This window comes from Vombatus ursinus, unplaced genomic scaffold (genome assembly GCF_900497805.2).
Source record: "Vombatus ursinus unplaced genomic scaffold, bare-nosed wombat genome assembly UNPS02005286.1, whole genome shotgun sequence".
Taxonomy (NCBI): Eukaryota; Metazoa; Chordata; class Mammalia; order Diprotodontia; family Vombatidae; genus Vombatus; species Vombatus ursinus.
The window spans coordinates 15,548,933-15,561,621 of NW_020945064.1; the positions used below are offsets into that span (position 1 = coordinate 15,548,933).

General features: G+C 42.2%; 1 protein-coding gene across 1 annotated transcript; it reads left to right on the plus strand.

The window, feature by feature from the left end:
* The first annotated feature begins 7,424 nt into the window (after positions 1-7,424).
* DPEP2NB (DPEP2 neighbor) lies at positions 7,425-12,527 on the plus strand. The gene is made up of 2 exons (XM_027846372.1): positions 7,425-7,491; positions 12,208-12,527. The coding sequence occupies exons 1-2, from the start codon at positions 7,425-7,427 to the stop codon at positions 12,525-12,527; spliced, it is 387 nt and encodes a 128-aa protein (XP_027702173.1).
* The last annotated feature ends 162 nt before the right edge of the window (positions 12,528-12,689 follow it).

A 12,689-nucleotide genomic window follows, 5' to 3' on the forward strand; every position in this document is an offset into this window, starting at 1 on the left:
AATCTGACTTGTAGAGGATCTGGTACCTCTCTCATGTCCATAGCTCCAGCTTACTACACTAGACAGCAGGGAATTTCCACTTGGGTGAGATCTAGGACTCTCTCCATTTAGTTGAGACAGCTTACTTTGAATGGTAGAGTTCATTCACTCTATGTATTGTCTAGTGTATTCTCATCTATATACCTTCCCTGATTTCTGGATTTATTTGCTATTCACTTTTTTTTTTTTTTGAGGCATTGGGGTTAAGTGACTTGCCCAGGGTCACACAGCTCGTAAGTGTCTGAGTTCAGATTTGAACGTAGGTCCTCCTGACTCCAGGGCCAGTGCTCTATCAGTTGCACCACTTAGCTGCCCCTAGGTGTGGTCTTTGTGAAACTGGCATTTGGTGGGAGGGGAGTCAAGCTTTAGATCTATAACTTGGGGCATTCTTTCCTGGTAAGGGATAGTGATCAGGACTTAAGCTTGATCCTAAAAATTATTTTCTCCAGATTAACAATACTTAGGGGACAGATACACTTAATTCTGGCCTGATATCCTTTCTCTGAGGAGAGCACAGTGGCCATCCTCTGGTGCCAATTGCCTGCTTTATCTCCTGGTAGAATCAAAGACTAACTCAGAGAAGTGTAGGCAGAATGAGGGAATTGAAGGGATTAGGACAAGAATTGGTTAATTGTGGTATTGAGTGAACCACACTGACTCCATCTTGTGACTTAATTCTAAAGCCAGCCCAGTTCCCTTTCTATTCAATTATGGGTCTAGTCCAACTTCTGTCATGTGAGAAAACTTTATTCAATTGGAAGAATTAGGAGAAAACCTTATTGTATTGTTCAAACCTAGCACTTCATGGCTGGGAAGTTGGACCCCCTCTTCCTGCTGTTTAGAGACCCTTAACCAAGGACCTAGATTAGGCTGACCAGAAACCCGGTCAGATCCACAGACTGATGCAAGAAGTTTTCCTCACAATTGTACATCTCAAGCAACCTACGTCTTCTCTGAAAACCGGCCCTGGACTGATCAATCAGTTGTTGTTTCCATATCCCTTTGACTGTTTACCAACACATGCGAGGAGTGGGACGCCAGGTTTTCTGATTTCAGGGAATTGCACCTGTTCACTCTCCCCCTCCCAACTTGGAAAGTCCCTAATCTTTCAGATAATTAGAAATCAGACTACCTAATGTTGTATTGTTTCCTTTTAATTAATTGGCCTTATCTGATTGTTTTTAATGTATGAAAGTTTGTCTCTCTCTGTAATACAGAGGGGTCCAGGCCTAAGCTGAGGAGGTCTGGTCCTGGTTTGTTGGGTAATTGACTTGCATTGCTAATAAATCCATATGCTCAGAAGATCAAACCTTTGTTTGCTCAGTCATTTCATCTCTCACATGACACAAGAAGAGATTGTAGAGATACCTATTCCAGCTTCCCTGAAAGCCACATCTAAACAGACCCACATGGGCACATGCATACACATACCCTACATATCCATCATATCTATATCAGGAGGTGGATAACATGCTTCCTCATTGGTGCTCTGGAGACATAGTTAGTCTTTACATTTATCAGAGTTCTGCAGGGTCTGAAACACCCTATCTACAACAAGAGAAATGGAGGCAGAGCTCTGAGCCAATAACACTTTATTAATGGAACCTGGCCCCCTCTGATGAAGTGGACCTCAGATCCTCACAATTTGAGATGCTGCCTTCTCCCCAGGGCCTTACTTCTATAGGATTTGATCCCCAGACACTAGGGGAAGAGACAAGGTAATCAATAGACTTGCCAGGAGGGCCAGAAATGATCTATCAGCTTGGGGGTCACAGGATGGGCAAGGCAGGGGTCATCTCTGCTGACTAAGAGATCATAAGATAGGCTGCTCCTCATGTTGGGCAAGAGAAGGTGGTCCGGAGATACAACAGTAAATTGAGGGACTTTCCATATCACGTCAAGACATCCTGCCCATTCTGAGCTTGGTCATGGTGATTGAGCAAAATGCAGATTCAGACTATTCCCACCCATGTTGGGTAGAGGTCCCCTAGTCAGCATTCCTGTGGTTAGGCAAGTGAACTTTATAATAGGTTGTTATCAGTGGACAGTGAATTTATAGTTTGTAGTTTAAAATTTGAGGTCTATTATAAGAAAGAATCTATCTTATCTAATTATCCTTAGATATATACAAAATATGTATTAATATATGTAATTCCTATGCTAATATTAGTTAACTAAACTGACTAAATGTATATTACTAGATGAGTATATCACTAATAATTGCTAACAATTACTACCCCTATGGAATCATACTGAATTGATTAATACTGATTGGAATAAAATAGGGACCTAAATAAAATCATCTCTCTCAGTTCTTAAGTCTTTCAGTTGTTTTTTTTTTTTTTTTATAGTGTTGATATTCTTGTATAAATTGTTCTCCTGGTTCTGCTCACTTCACTTTGCATCTGTTGATTCTACTCATGATTCTCTGAAATTGTCTCCTTTGGTGCCTAGAGACAAAGTGTTAAGGATCTGAGCCTCTGGGATTCTGGTTTCCTTATCTGAAGTTTTCTAACCACCCTGCAGCTTTCTCAGTGGTCTCTCTTACTGCCTAGGGATACAGAGAAGGTTACATATGTCCTGTCTCTTGTGCTGGGAAGCCACCTTACCTGGTGCTGCCTTTGGTGCCAAAATTCCAATTCCTGCTATTATGAGCTTCTGGCTGAATGTTGTATAGTTCTGGAGTGAAGAGAATCACTTTCTGTAATTCCTCATTGGATTTCTTGAACATCATTTATTCTGGTGGCAACAGTGGACTTTGGCTAGAGTAGGTAGACGGGAGGTGAGTGGTCTACCTGCCTTCAGGCAGCCAGCTGCCTTGTCAGAAATCTCATAATGCCCTTTTCATTAATGCACAGTGCCTCATCCTAATTCAGTGATGCCCTTTCTTTCTTTTCTGTCACTACTATGTGAATCATAGTACACATGAATGAATCATGCTAAAAGCAAACACATTGTTAGCCCAAGTAAGGCTTCTGTGGATAGACTTCTGGGGTTTATTTCCCATCTTGGGACTTGGCTTTGTGATCCTGCTGGAATGGGATGTCCTGCCTATTAGACTGTAAATGTGAGGCAGGGAATGAAAAAAAAATAACTAAAGAATATCTAATACTCAGTTGAAGCAAGAAGTGCTAATGGTTAACATTTTATATCGATTTAAAATTTGTAAAGCCCTTTACATCACTAGAAGAAAAGGAAGCTGATGTAAGTGACTTGTCTGAAGTCTTACAATTAGCATCTGAGGCAAGATTTGAACTCCAGTCTTCATGCCTCAAAGTCCAGCACTTTCCTCAATATGGTATCTAGCTAACTAGTTGAGTTTAAAGTGCATGGCATCCTTCTCCTGCCAAAGGAGAAGGGTAACACAGGAAGTATTCAAAGAGCTGATGTCTCTCTCAGGTGATCAAACAGTTAAAGTGGCAGCTGTGGTGGGAGAGCTAGGCATTCCAAAGAGTTGGTGACAATCAAGTTGAAGGTCATAGAAATTTTTTGTTTGTTTGTTTTTTGCTTTTTGGTGAGGCAATCGAGGTTAAGTGACTTGCTCAGGGTCACATAGCTAGTAAGTGTCAAGTGCCTGAAGCCAGATTTGAATTCAGTTCCTCCTGACTCCAAGCCCAGGGCTCTATCCACCGTACCACCTAGCTGCCCCCAAGGTCATAGAATTTAGAGCTGGAAGGGACCTTAGGCCAACCTTCCTCCCCGCCATTTTGCACATGTGGAAATGGAGATCCAGAATGTAAAATCCTTAAAGGTAGGGACTTTTTTTCCCCCTTTGGATAATAAATTAGATCTCTCTTATTTAGGTGGATGTGGACTTTTTCTAGGATACCTCCAAAGAAATTCCAGCCTCCCATGTTCATCAGATCCCTGGGGCACAGGGAAAATATTTGATTTGTTAGACTTCAGTTAGTCAATAAGCACTTAAGCACATACTGTGTTCCAGGTACAGTGCTAAGCATCTGATGATATAAAGAGAGGGCCAGCCCTCAAGGAACTCACATTTTAATGAGAGATTCCATATGTAAATAACATACTTGAAAGCTACAGAGTAAATAGGAGATTATCCTAGAGGAAAAGTACTAGCTTTGGGGAAGACTGAGAAAGGTCTCCAGGAGAAGGTGGGATCTTAGCTGAGTCTTGAAGAAAGCCAGGGAAAACTGAGAGTCCAAGGTGAGGGAACTGAACATTTCAGGCATGGTAGACAGCTCATGAAAAGGCAGGTGGGAAGATGCTGTGTCATGTGTGAGAAACACCTAGGAGGTCAATGTCACTGGATCATAGAGTATATGAAATAGAATAAATTAGATTAGAAAAGTAGGAAGGGCTTTAAATAACAAAAAAAGGAGTTGACATTTTATTCTGGAGGTAATAGGGAATCAGTGGAGTTTATTAAGTAAGGGGGTAGTGTGATAGCAGAACAGAGCTTTTGGAAAATCACTTTGGCAGCTTTGAATTAGAATGAGGAGAGACAGGGCAGCTAGGTGGAGCGGTGGATAGACCACCGGCCCTGAAGTCAGGAGGACCTGAGTTCAAATCTGACCTCAGACCAAACCCTTGACACTAGCTGTGTGACCCTGGGCAACTCACTTAACCCCAATGCCTAGCCAAAAAAAAAAAAAAAAAGAATGGGGAGAGTCTTGAGGCAGAGAGACCAATCAGAAGTCCAGGTGTGAGATGATGAGAGCCTGTACCAGGGCCATGCCTATGTGAGTAGAGAGAAGGGGACATATACCAGAAATATTGTGAGAGTAGAAATGGTAAGATTCAACAATAAATTAGATATGTAGGATGAATGTGAATGGGGAATTGGGGATGACATTGGGGTGGTGAGCCAGGCTAGCAGGATGGTGGTACCCTCCATGGTAAAAGGGAAGTTACAAAGTCTCCAGTACTCAAAGTGTATAGATTTCCTAAAGCTGAACCTGATGTTTGCAGCTGAAATGGAAACATGAGCATGACTCTTTCTATGTATCAGCATGGTTTAGGTTTGCATTAATTTTCACCTGAACTTCTCTTCTGTGTAAAGTAAGCTTCCTTAGCATGGTATAGAGAAAAGTCTACTGCACATGAAGATCTAGATTTCATGATGAGCAGGCAGATTTCAGAAAAAGCTGGAAAGACTTGTACGAACTGATGCAAAGTGAAATGAGCTGAACCAGGAATACATTATACACAGCAACAGCAACATTGTGTGACTATCAACTATAAATGACATAGCTCTTTTCTGAGCAACACAATGATCCAAGAAAATTACAAAAGACTTATGATAGAAAATGCTATCCACATCCAGATAAAGAACTGATGGACTCTGAATGTAGATCAAAGCATACTTTTTTCACTTACTTTATTTTTTCATTTTTTTGTAGTTTTTTCCTTTTGGTCTGTTTCTTCCTTCACAACATGACTGATATGGAACAATGTCTCACATGATTACACACATAGAACCAATGTCAAATTGCTTAACGTTTTAGGAAGGGGGGGAGGGATAGAGGGAGAAAAATTTGAAACTCAAAATCTTGTAAAAATGAATGTTAAAAATTGTGTTGACATATAGTTGGGGGTAGGGAAAAGAAGAAGACCTAGATTTCAATCCTTTCTGCAACACTTATGAGTTAGGTGTAAGACATTTAACCTTTCTCAACCTCAACTTTTTTTTTCTCTCTATAAAATGAGCATAGTAATATCTTTAGTCTTTGCCTCACAGGGTTATTTCACAGCTCAAATGAGCTATTAATAAACACAAATAACTTTGCAAAGCTTAAAGTGCTATGTAAATGTGATTATTGTTAGTGGGCTTTTAACATCTCTTTTTAGATGATGCTGGTCTTAGAAGGACTTTTTTTGTTGTTGTTGTTCAGACTTCAGAGTGCCCTCTAAATTTCCAATTTGCAAAATGTTATCATAAGACCAGGGACTTTATTTTATAAATGTTTATTGATTGTCCGGTATCAGTTCAGTGTATATAGATTCTCTCTCGTGTTAGTGCCCTTTCCCTCCTCAAATTATCATTTATGAGACCATTAGACTATAAGCTCCATGAGGGCAGGGACTTTGTTTTATCTTTGTATCCTTAGTGCCTAGCAAATTCTTTACACATAGTAGCTACTTAATAAATGTTTCTTGGATTAAAGATTGTATTGCTGGTGCAGTAATGTCCACATAGTAGGTTTAGGGGTAAATGTTTGCTGTTTTAAAGCAACTTTACCAAGGTCCCACAGTAAAAGAGCTAGTGTTTGAACCCTGGTCCCCTGATCGCAAAGCCAATGTTCTTTCCACAGTGTCTTTCACTTGTCTAAGGGGGCATCTTGGTGAGTTACCTGCCAGAGTACATCATGGCGGTGATTGGTGAAGCCCTCTAAATCACTAGATGAAAGGTGTCCCTCATGAATACTCAGGTCCAAGGACTCATGGGCCAGTAAGTACCATCCTATCCAGGGTTCCCCAATATGTGCCCTTTTCTACTCTCGTCAGGCTGTCTGTCCTCTTCATAATCCTCACTTGCTGTGCACATTCTCATCGTACTATCTCTACTCATAGCTGATTCAACATTTCTTTAGCATCACTACCTGAAATATCTTTCCCTTCCTGCCAACCTACATCTTTTTAGAGTCCTGTTTTTATCACTGAAGCCCTCCCTGGCCAGCCCAGCCCACAGACATTTTCCTTTTATGAATGTCACCAACAACAATACCTTGCAGTTTAAGACACTAATTTTTTCATGCATGCTAGTTTTGTCTCCAAGGGGCAGCAGGTGTGGTCAATAAGTGAGCTAGCCCCAGTGTCAGGAAGACCTCTGCTTGAGACCCATCCTAGCTGTGGGACATCCATGGTGAGTCACTTAACCTCCTGGTACCCTAGTCACCTCTCTAAGACTTTAAATAACAGATAGCTGCAAATCTGCAGAGACGGAGGAAACTCCTCACGCCAATTAAACCATAGGTCTGGACTCCCCTCCAAAAAAAAGAAAAGTCATTTCTCCAAGTTCTTCACAGAGAGGAACTTCCTACATATCTCTGACCACACCTAGCACAATGCTAAGCCTAAAAGTGCTTAGTAAATACATGTTTGTTGGGAGAGAGGCTGTGTGTTAGGGCCAAGGAATGCCACTCCCTTCCTACCATACTGCTTAAAACCCAGTTTATAAGCAGAGTTTTCACTGTCCCCATGTGAAAACTCTGAGACTGAGACTCTTGCTGTCCTAAGGCAGGTTCCTTATGTGATCTCACGGTGTCAGTGATGACCTCACAGGGCAGTGACTACCTCACAGGCCCCCTCGCTACCCAACAGTTTCCATGGTGGGGTAAGCACATAAACAGGTCACTCCGGGGGAATCTTTCCCTACCATTTCTCAAAGAGATACCAATCTGTTTGGTTAGCCGAGTGGAATGTCTGACCGGATCTTCTATATACACTCCAACTTATCCTTTGTTCCCTGGGAGGGCAGTACAGCAGGTAGGCTTGATGTACAGAGGAAGTAACTGTACAACAGTGTCTGCCTGTGGGGGCATAACTAGATGCACAACAGGCCATTTCCCATATGAGAAGATCATCCACAAAAGTCCTCTGCCAGTGCCTTGTGCCACGGAACTGACCCTAGGTTCTCAAAAGCTATTGCCAGTAGAGTCCAAGTTCTGGCCCATCCCACCCACCTGAAAAAACTGGATATAAGGCCAATGATAGGCTGTGTAGTCTGTCAATCAAGAACCAGACTAGGGAAGTTTAGAAAGGCTCAAGTTGACTCCAAGCTCATTTTTTTCAGCCACATTAATTCATCAAAGACTATCCATCTAATGAGTTGTGGGGGGTTTGGGAAGTTTAGAAAGGCTCAAGTTAACTCCAAGCTCATTTTTTTCAGCCACATTAATTCATCAAAGACCATCCATCTGATAAGTTGTGGAAGGTTTGTGGTCAGTAGAGGTAGGATGCAAGATGATGGGATCATTGATACTTGAATTAGTGAGTCAATTATTGAAAGTACTATGTATATACATTGATGCTACAGGTATTTCCCCAGGTCAGCCTTTTCAGTAAAATACTTTTGGTCTTGTCTACCATAGTAAGTAATGCACAGAGTGAATTGGATGGCAGGCTGCTGAATCTGTGGAGGTTGAAGGCATTGTGAGAACCATCCACATTGCTGGGGCAGTCTTGTACCGCCATGTTCAAGGGCTGAACACAGGTGGAAAAAAGGATGAAGTGGTAGTCCTAGGAAGAGCAGACCCCGGGAAAGGGAGAATGAAAGTGATGCTGACAGATGGGGTATGTATGGAAGAAGGCCAGAGGAATCTGCTCTTGGAGATTGGGCTTAGGTCAATAAATATTAAGTACCTATTACATACAGCAGTCCTTGCTGGAGGTGCAAAAACAAAAACAAAATGGTCCCTGCCCTTAGGGAGATTAAATTCCATTGTGATGATAGATACTATACACACAAGGAGAAAATACAAAAGAATTTCAAGAGAGAGGGAGCTCTAACAACTGGTAGATCGGGAGAAACTGGAGGAGAAGGTGGGCCCTGAGCTAGGGGATTCTAAGAGTCCACAGGGAGGAGGCATTGCATTCCAGACATGGGGGACCCCCAGTACAAAGGCATTGGGACAGGACATGGAATCTTGTGAGTGGGAACAGCTACCATGCTACTCTGGAATGGAGAACTGCAGGAAGGCGGGGATAATATAAAGTAAGACTAGAAAGGTAGGTAGGACCCAGGGCTTTGTTTGCCAGGCTGAGGAGTCTGTATTTTATCCAGGAAATAGGGAGCCATAATTTTTGAGTAGCATAATGAAATTTAGATCTATATTTTAGGTATATCAGTTTGGCAGCGGTGTGGAAAATAGATTGGAGAGGGAAAGAAATTGGAAGTTGGGAGACCAATTAGGAAGAGAGGTGATGAGGGCCTCGACTTTAGAGACTATGGGAATGAAGAGAAGAGAATAGATTTGAGAAGTAAGAAGAGTCTAGGATGGGTTTGGGTGGTGAACCTGAGTGTCAGTCCACATCAACAAGCATGTATTAACTGTTTACTGTGCAAAAAGAAAGATAAGAGTTCTTGCCCTCAAGAAGCTCCCAATCTAATGGGGGAGATAACATGCAACAACTATGTACATATGTACAGGATAAATTAGAGATGATCTCAGAGTGAAGGCTCTAGAGTCAGGGGAGACTGGTAAAGCCTGCAAAGGGACTGGATGATTAGAAAATGGTGGTGCCATACATAGAAATAGGAAAGACTGAAGGAAGGCTGGGTTTTGGATTCACTAGAAAATAGAAATGAGGAAGGGGAGAAGATTATCGGTTAAATTTTAGACATGTTGAATTTGAGATACCTAAGGGACAACTAGGCGGATATATCCGATAGGAGACTGAGCATATTGGACTGGAGTTCAGAGAGGGGTACGGGCTAGATATTTAGATTTTGGTCATTTGCATAGAAGATAATAATTGAATCTATGGAAGCTAATGGGACCATCAGTGGAAGATACATACATACATACATTAAGAGAGAGAGAAAGAAAGAGAAAAAAAAAGAGGCCCTAGACAGAGTGTTAGGTTTCAGGTGAGAAGAGGACAATCATGTCCTTGGCCCCTCAGCTTCTGGTCCCTCTGGTCTCAGAAGGTTTGTCTTTTTCTAATTTAATAAACTTCAGTTTGAAAAATTCAGATTTAGTGTGGTTAGAACAGATAATGTTAATTCATTCCAAAGAGTAGGATCTAGGAATGGGGGTAGAGTAAGGAGGATGGTTTCTTTCTGGGATACCTATAAAGTGTTTGCTCTTCCCCATCCTCCACGTCTCCTCCATCTCTTTTCCTTCTATCTACATGGAGAGTCATATTCTTACATGTGGTTTTGATCTCTTGTATTTCACAAGATATCTTGGGGTTGGGGAGCTAAGATTTTTTTCTTCTCTATTTATTCGGTCATTGTTTTTTGTTTGATTAAAAAAAAACTGGGACAATTAACTCTTTTGTCCCATGTAGTTTTCATCCATAATTGATTTGATTAAATCAGGCTTTGATTAAAAAAAAAAAAACCATTTAGATTCAAATGGAGCTACTTGACTATGCCTTTAAATCCAATCACTTTAGCTTTCACTGATTGGCCAACAGTAGGTCCCAGTCATAAGTATCACTTAGTGGTCATTATTTGGGCCCAGATGTCTCAGAGTGAATGTAAATAGTAATTGTTTCTATTTTGGCCAGAAACCCAAAGAGGGTCTTCCTCTCCCAGATTGATTTTTTTTTTAAATTAGATAAAAGGGGCCATTCCTAGGCTCACTTCTTTACCAGCTTTAATCACTGAATGGGTGTTGCCTCAGTCAAACTGAGGCCTGGGAAAGACCTTAGCTTTAAAAGGCCAAGGTCTCCCACTGCATTGGGGCCATCTCCAGTCTTCTGATCTCCATCTTTCCACTGGACCCAGATGGCTCTGGAGGAGAAAGTAAGACTGGAGACCTTGCACAGCCCTCCCTCACTCAAGTTTGACTCACTTGCAAGTCAAGACATCATCTTCCTGATGTCATTGGTCTTCTCAGAGAATGAAGGACAAACAACGACATGTGAGTAGTCTGAGCTGCCCCACTGGGGACCCAACTGGCCAATTCCAGTTGGGTAACTCCTCTCCTCTCTTCTCTTTTTTGTCCTGTCTCCTCTCCTCTCATCTGCAGGATTATCATACTTGTCCTTCTTCCTATGCCTCAGTGTGTCTCATAGTTCTGTGCCCTTCCTCTTCTCTCTCTACATTCTCTCTTCATGATTTCACCAGATCCCATGGATTTAACTCTTATCTCAATACAGATGACAACCAAGTTTATCTCTCCAGACATTGCCTCTGTCTTGTGTTCTAGTCCAACATCTCTAATTGCCTGCTTGAGTATCTCTGCCTGTTTGTCTCATAGTCATCTCAAACTCAACATATCCAAAACAGAAGTCATTATCTCTCCTCCTAAACTTACCCTTCCTCTTAACCTCTTTTTATATCAAGGGCACCACCATTCTTCCTGTCATCCAGATGCATACCTTTAGGAATCATTCTGAACTCATGATTCTCAGCTCACCTTCTCTCTCTACTCCATATTCAATGAGTTGCCAAGCTTTGTCAATTCTGCATACTACCGCCATCATCTGTCTTTTCTCCCCACGCATAGGGCCACCATCTTGATTCAGGTCTTCAGCGTATCCTGCTTGGAATATTTCAATAGACTGCTAGTCTCTTAGCTCCAGTTTGTCTCTTCCCCAATCTTTCCTCTACACTTTTGCCAAATAGATATTCCTAAGCTCAGCTTTGTCGCTGTCCCTCCCCCTCTCCAGGACCGCTGGGATTTTCCATCTGACACCTCCTATATGTGTTGTCACCTCATACTAGTATGTGAGCTCTTTGAGACTAGGGACTCTCTTAATTTCCCCCCAGTGCTTAGCAGTTTTTTGCATATAGTGAGCACTTCATAAATGCTTTTTCATTCATTCATTTATGTCACTTCCCTGCTAAAGGAGCCCAAGTGGCTCCCTATTGCATCTAGGACAAAGTAAACTCCTCAATTTGGACACTAAAACCCTTCACAGCCTTCCTAGAGCCAAGGATTCTTAACTTTTTTTGGACCTTTTTGGAAATTCTGGGGAAACCAGACTAATTTTCTTCTCAGAGTAATGTTTTTAAATGTGTAAAACACATAGGATTACAAAGGAAACTAATTATATGGAAATGCAGTTAGCAAAATATCTTTAAAATAAGAGTACTGATTAAGGTTAAGAGTTCCTTTATCTAGACTGATTTCATGCGGTTTCTTTTCTCACTCACTGCACATTCCACCCACAGCTGCCTAAGTGATGCTCCCGACAGGCTAGCCTCAGGCATGGAATCCCTCTCTCCCTTCAAGTTTAACCCAAATCCTACGTGGATCCTTTTCTGATCCCCTGAGCTGTTAGGGTTTCCTTATCCAAATTATTTCTTTTTTTTGGCGGGGGGGATCTGGTTTATATTTACCCCAGTACACCCTGTTCTTCCTCATTGAAGCTTCTTGAAGGCAAGGATTATTTCATAATAGTCATTGTATCCTCTGCACCTAGCACAATGCTTCGTTGTATAGTAGGTATTTAATTACTGAATTGAATTGAATTGCAAACCTGTACTGTTAGGCAGCAATTTCTAATTTGTTCTAATTTCTTTCTCAGCAGCTGCAGCTCCCACTTCTCCCCCTACACCTGGTCACTACCATGTCCTCTACCAAGGTTGTGGGGAGACTCAGGTGGGCTGGCATGGGGAGACTTACTGCCTAGTTGGTGGTTACCGGACATATGGGGACGCTCCTGTGGCTTCCTTGGAAAAGGCAGAAGCAGAGAAACCGATTTCCAGCCGAGCTCCCAAGACGCACCATGCCCTGGAAGAGCCCGACAAAGAGCTGGGGGCCCCCGGTCCCAAAGTCCGGCGGCAGTGGCATCGTGGGAGGAGGAGGCTTCCCAGCCAGAAGCACTCGGGCCAGGCAGCTTCCTAGAGATGACATTTCCCCAGGATTAAGTCAGTAGCTCTCCCTGCTGTGACCTCCCACTTCCACTGCTCATCAGTGGAGCTAGAACACTGAGCCTGGACCTCTGCTTATGCTTCCCCTCTAACCAGAAGGCCCTCTTCCACTGACCCTGATTATAGAGAGGGGACA

Coding starts and splice junctions, on each gene's coding strand:
- DPEP2NB (XM_027846372.1), top strand. CDS start 7,425: ATGTCTGACCGGATCTTCTATATACACTCCAACTTATCCTTTGTTCCC. Junction 7,492..12,207: donor CTGGGAGGGCAGTACAGCAG/GTAGGCTTGATG, acceptor TTTCTTTCTCAG/CAGCTGCAGCTCCCACTTCT.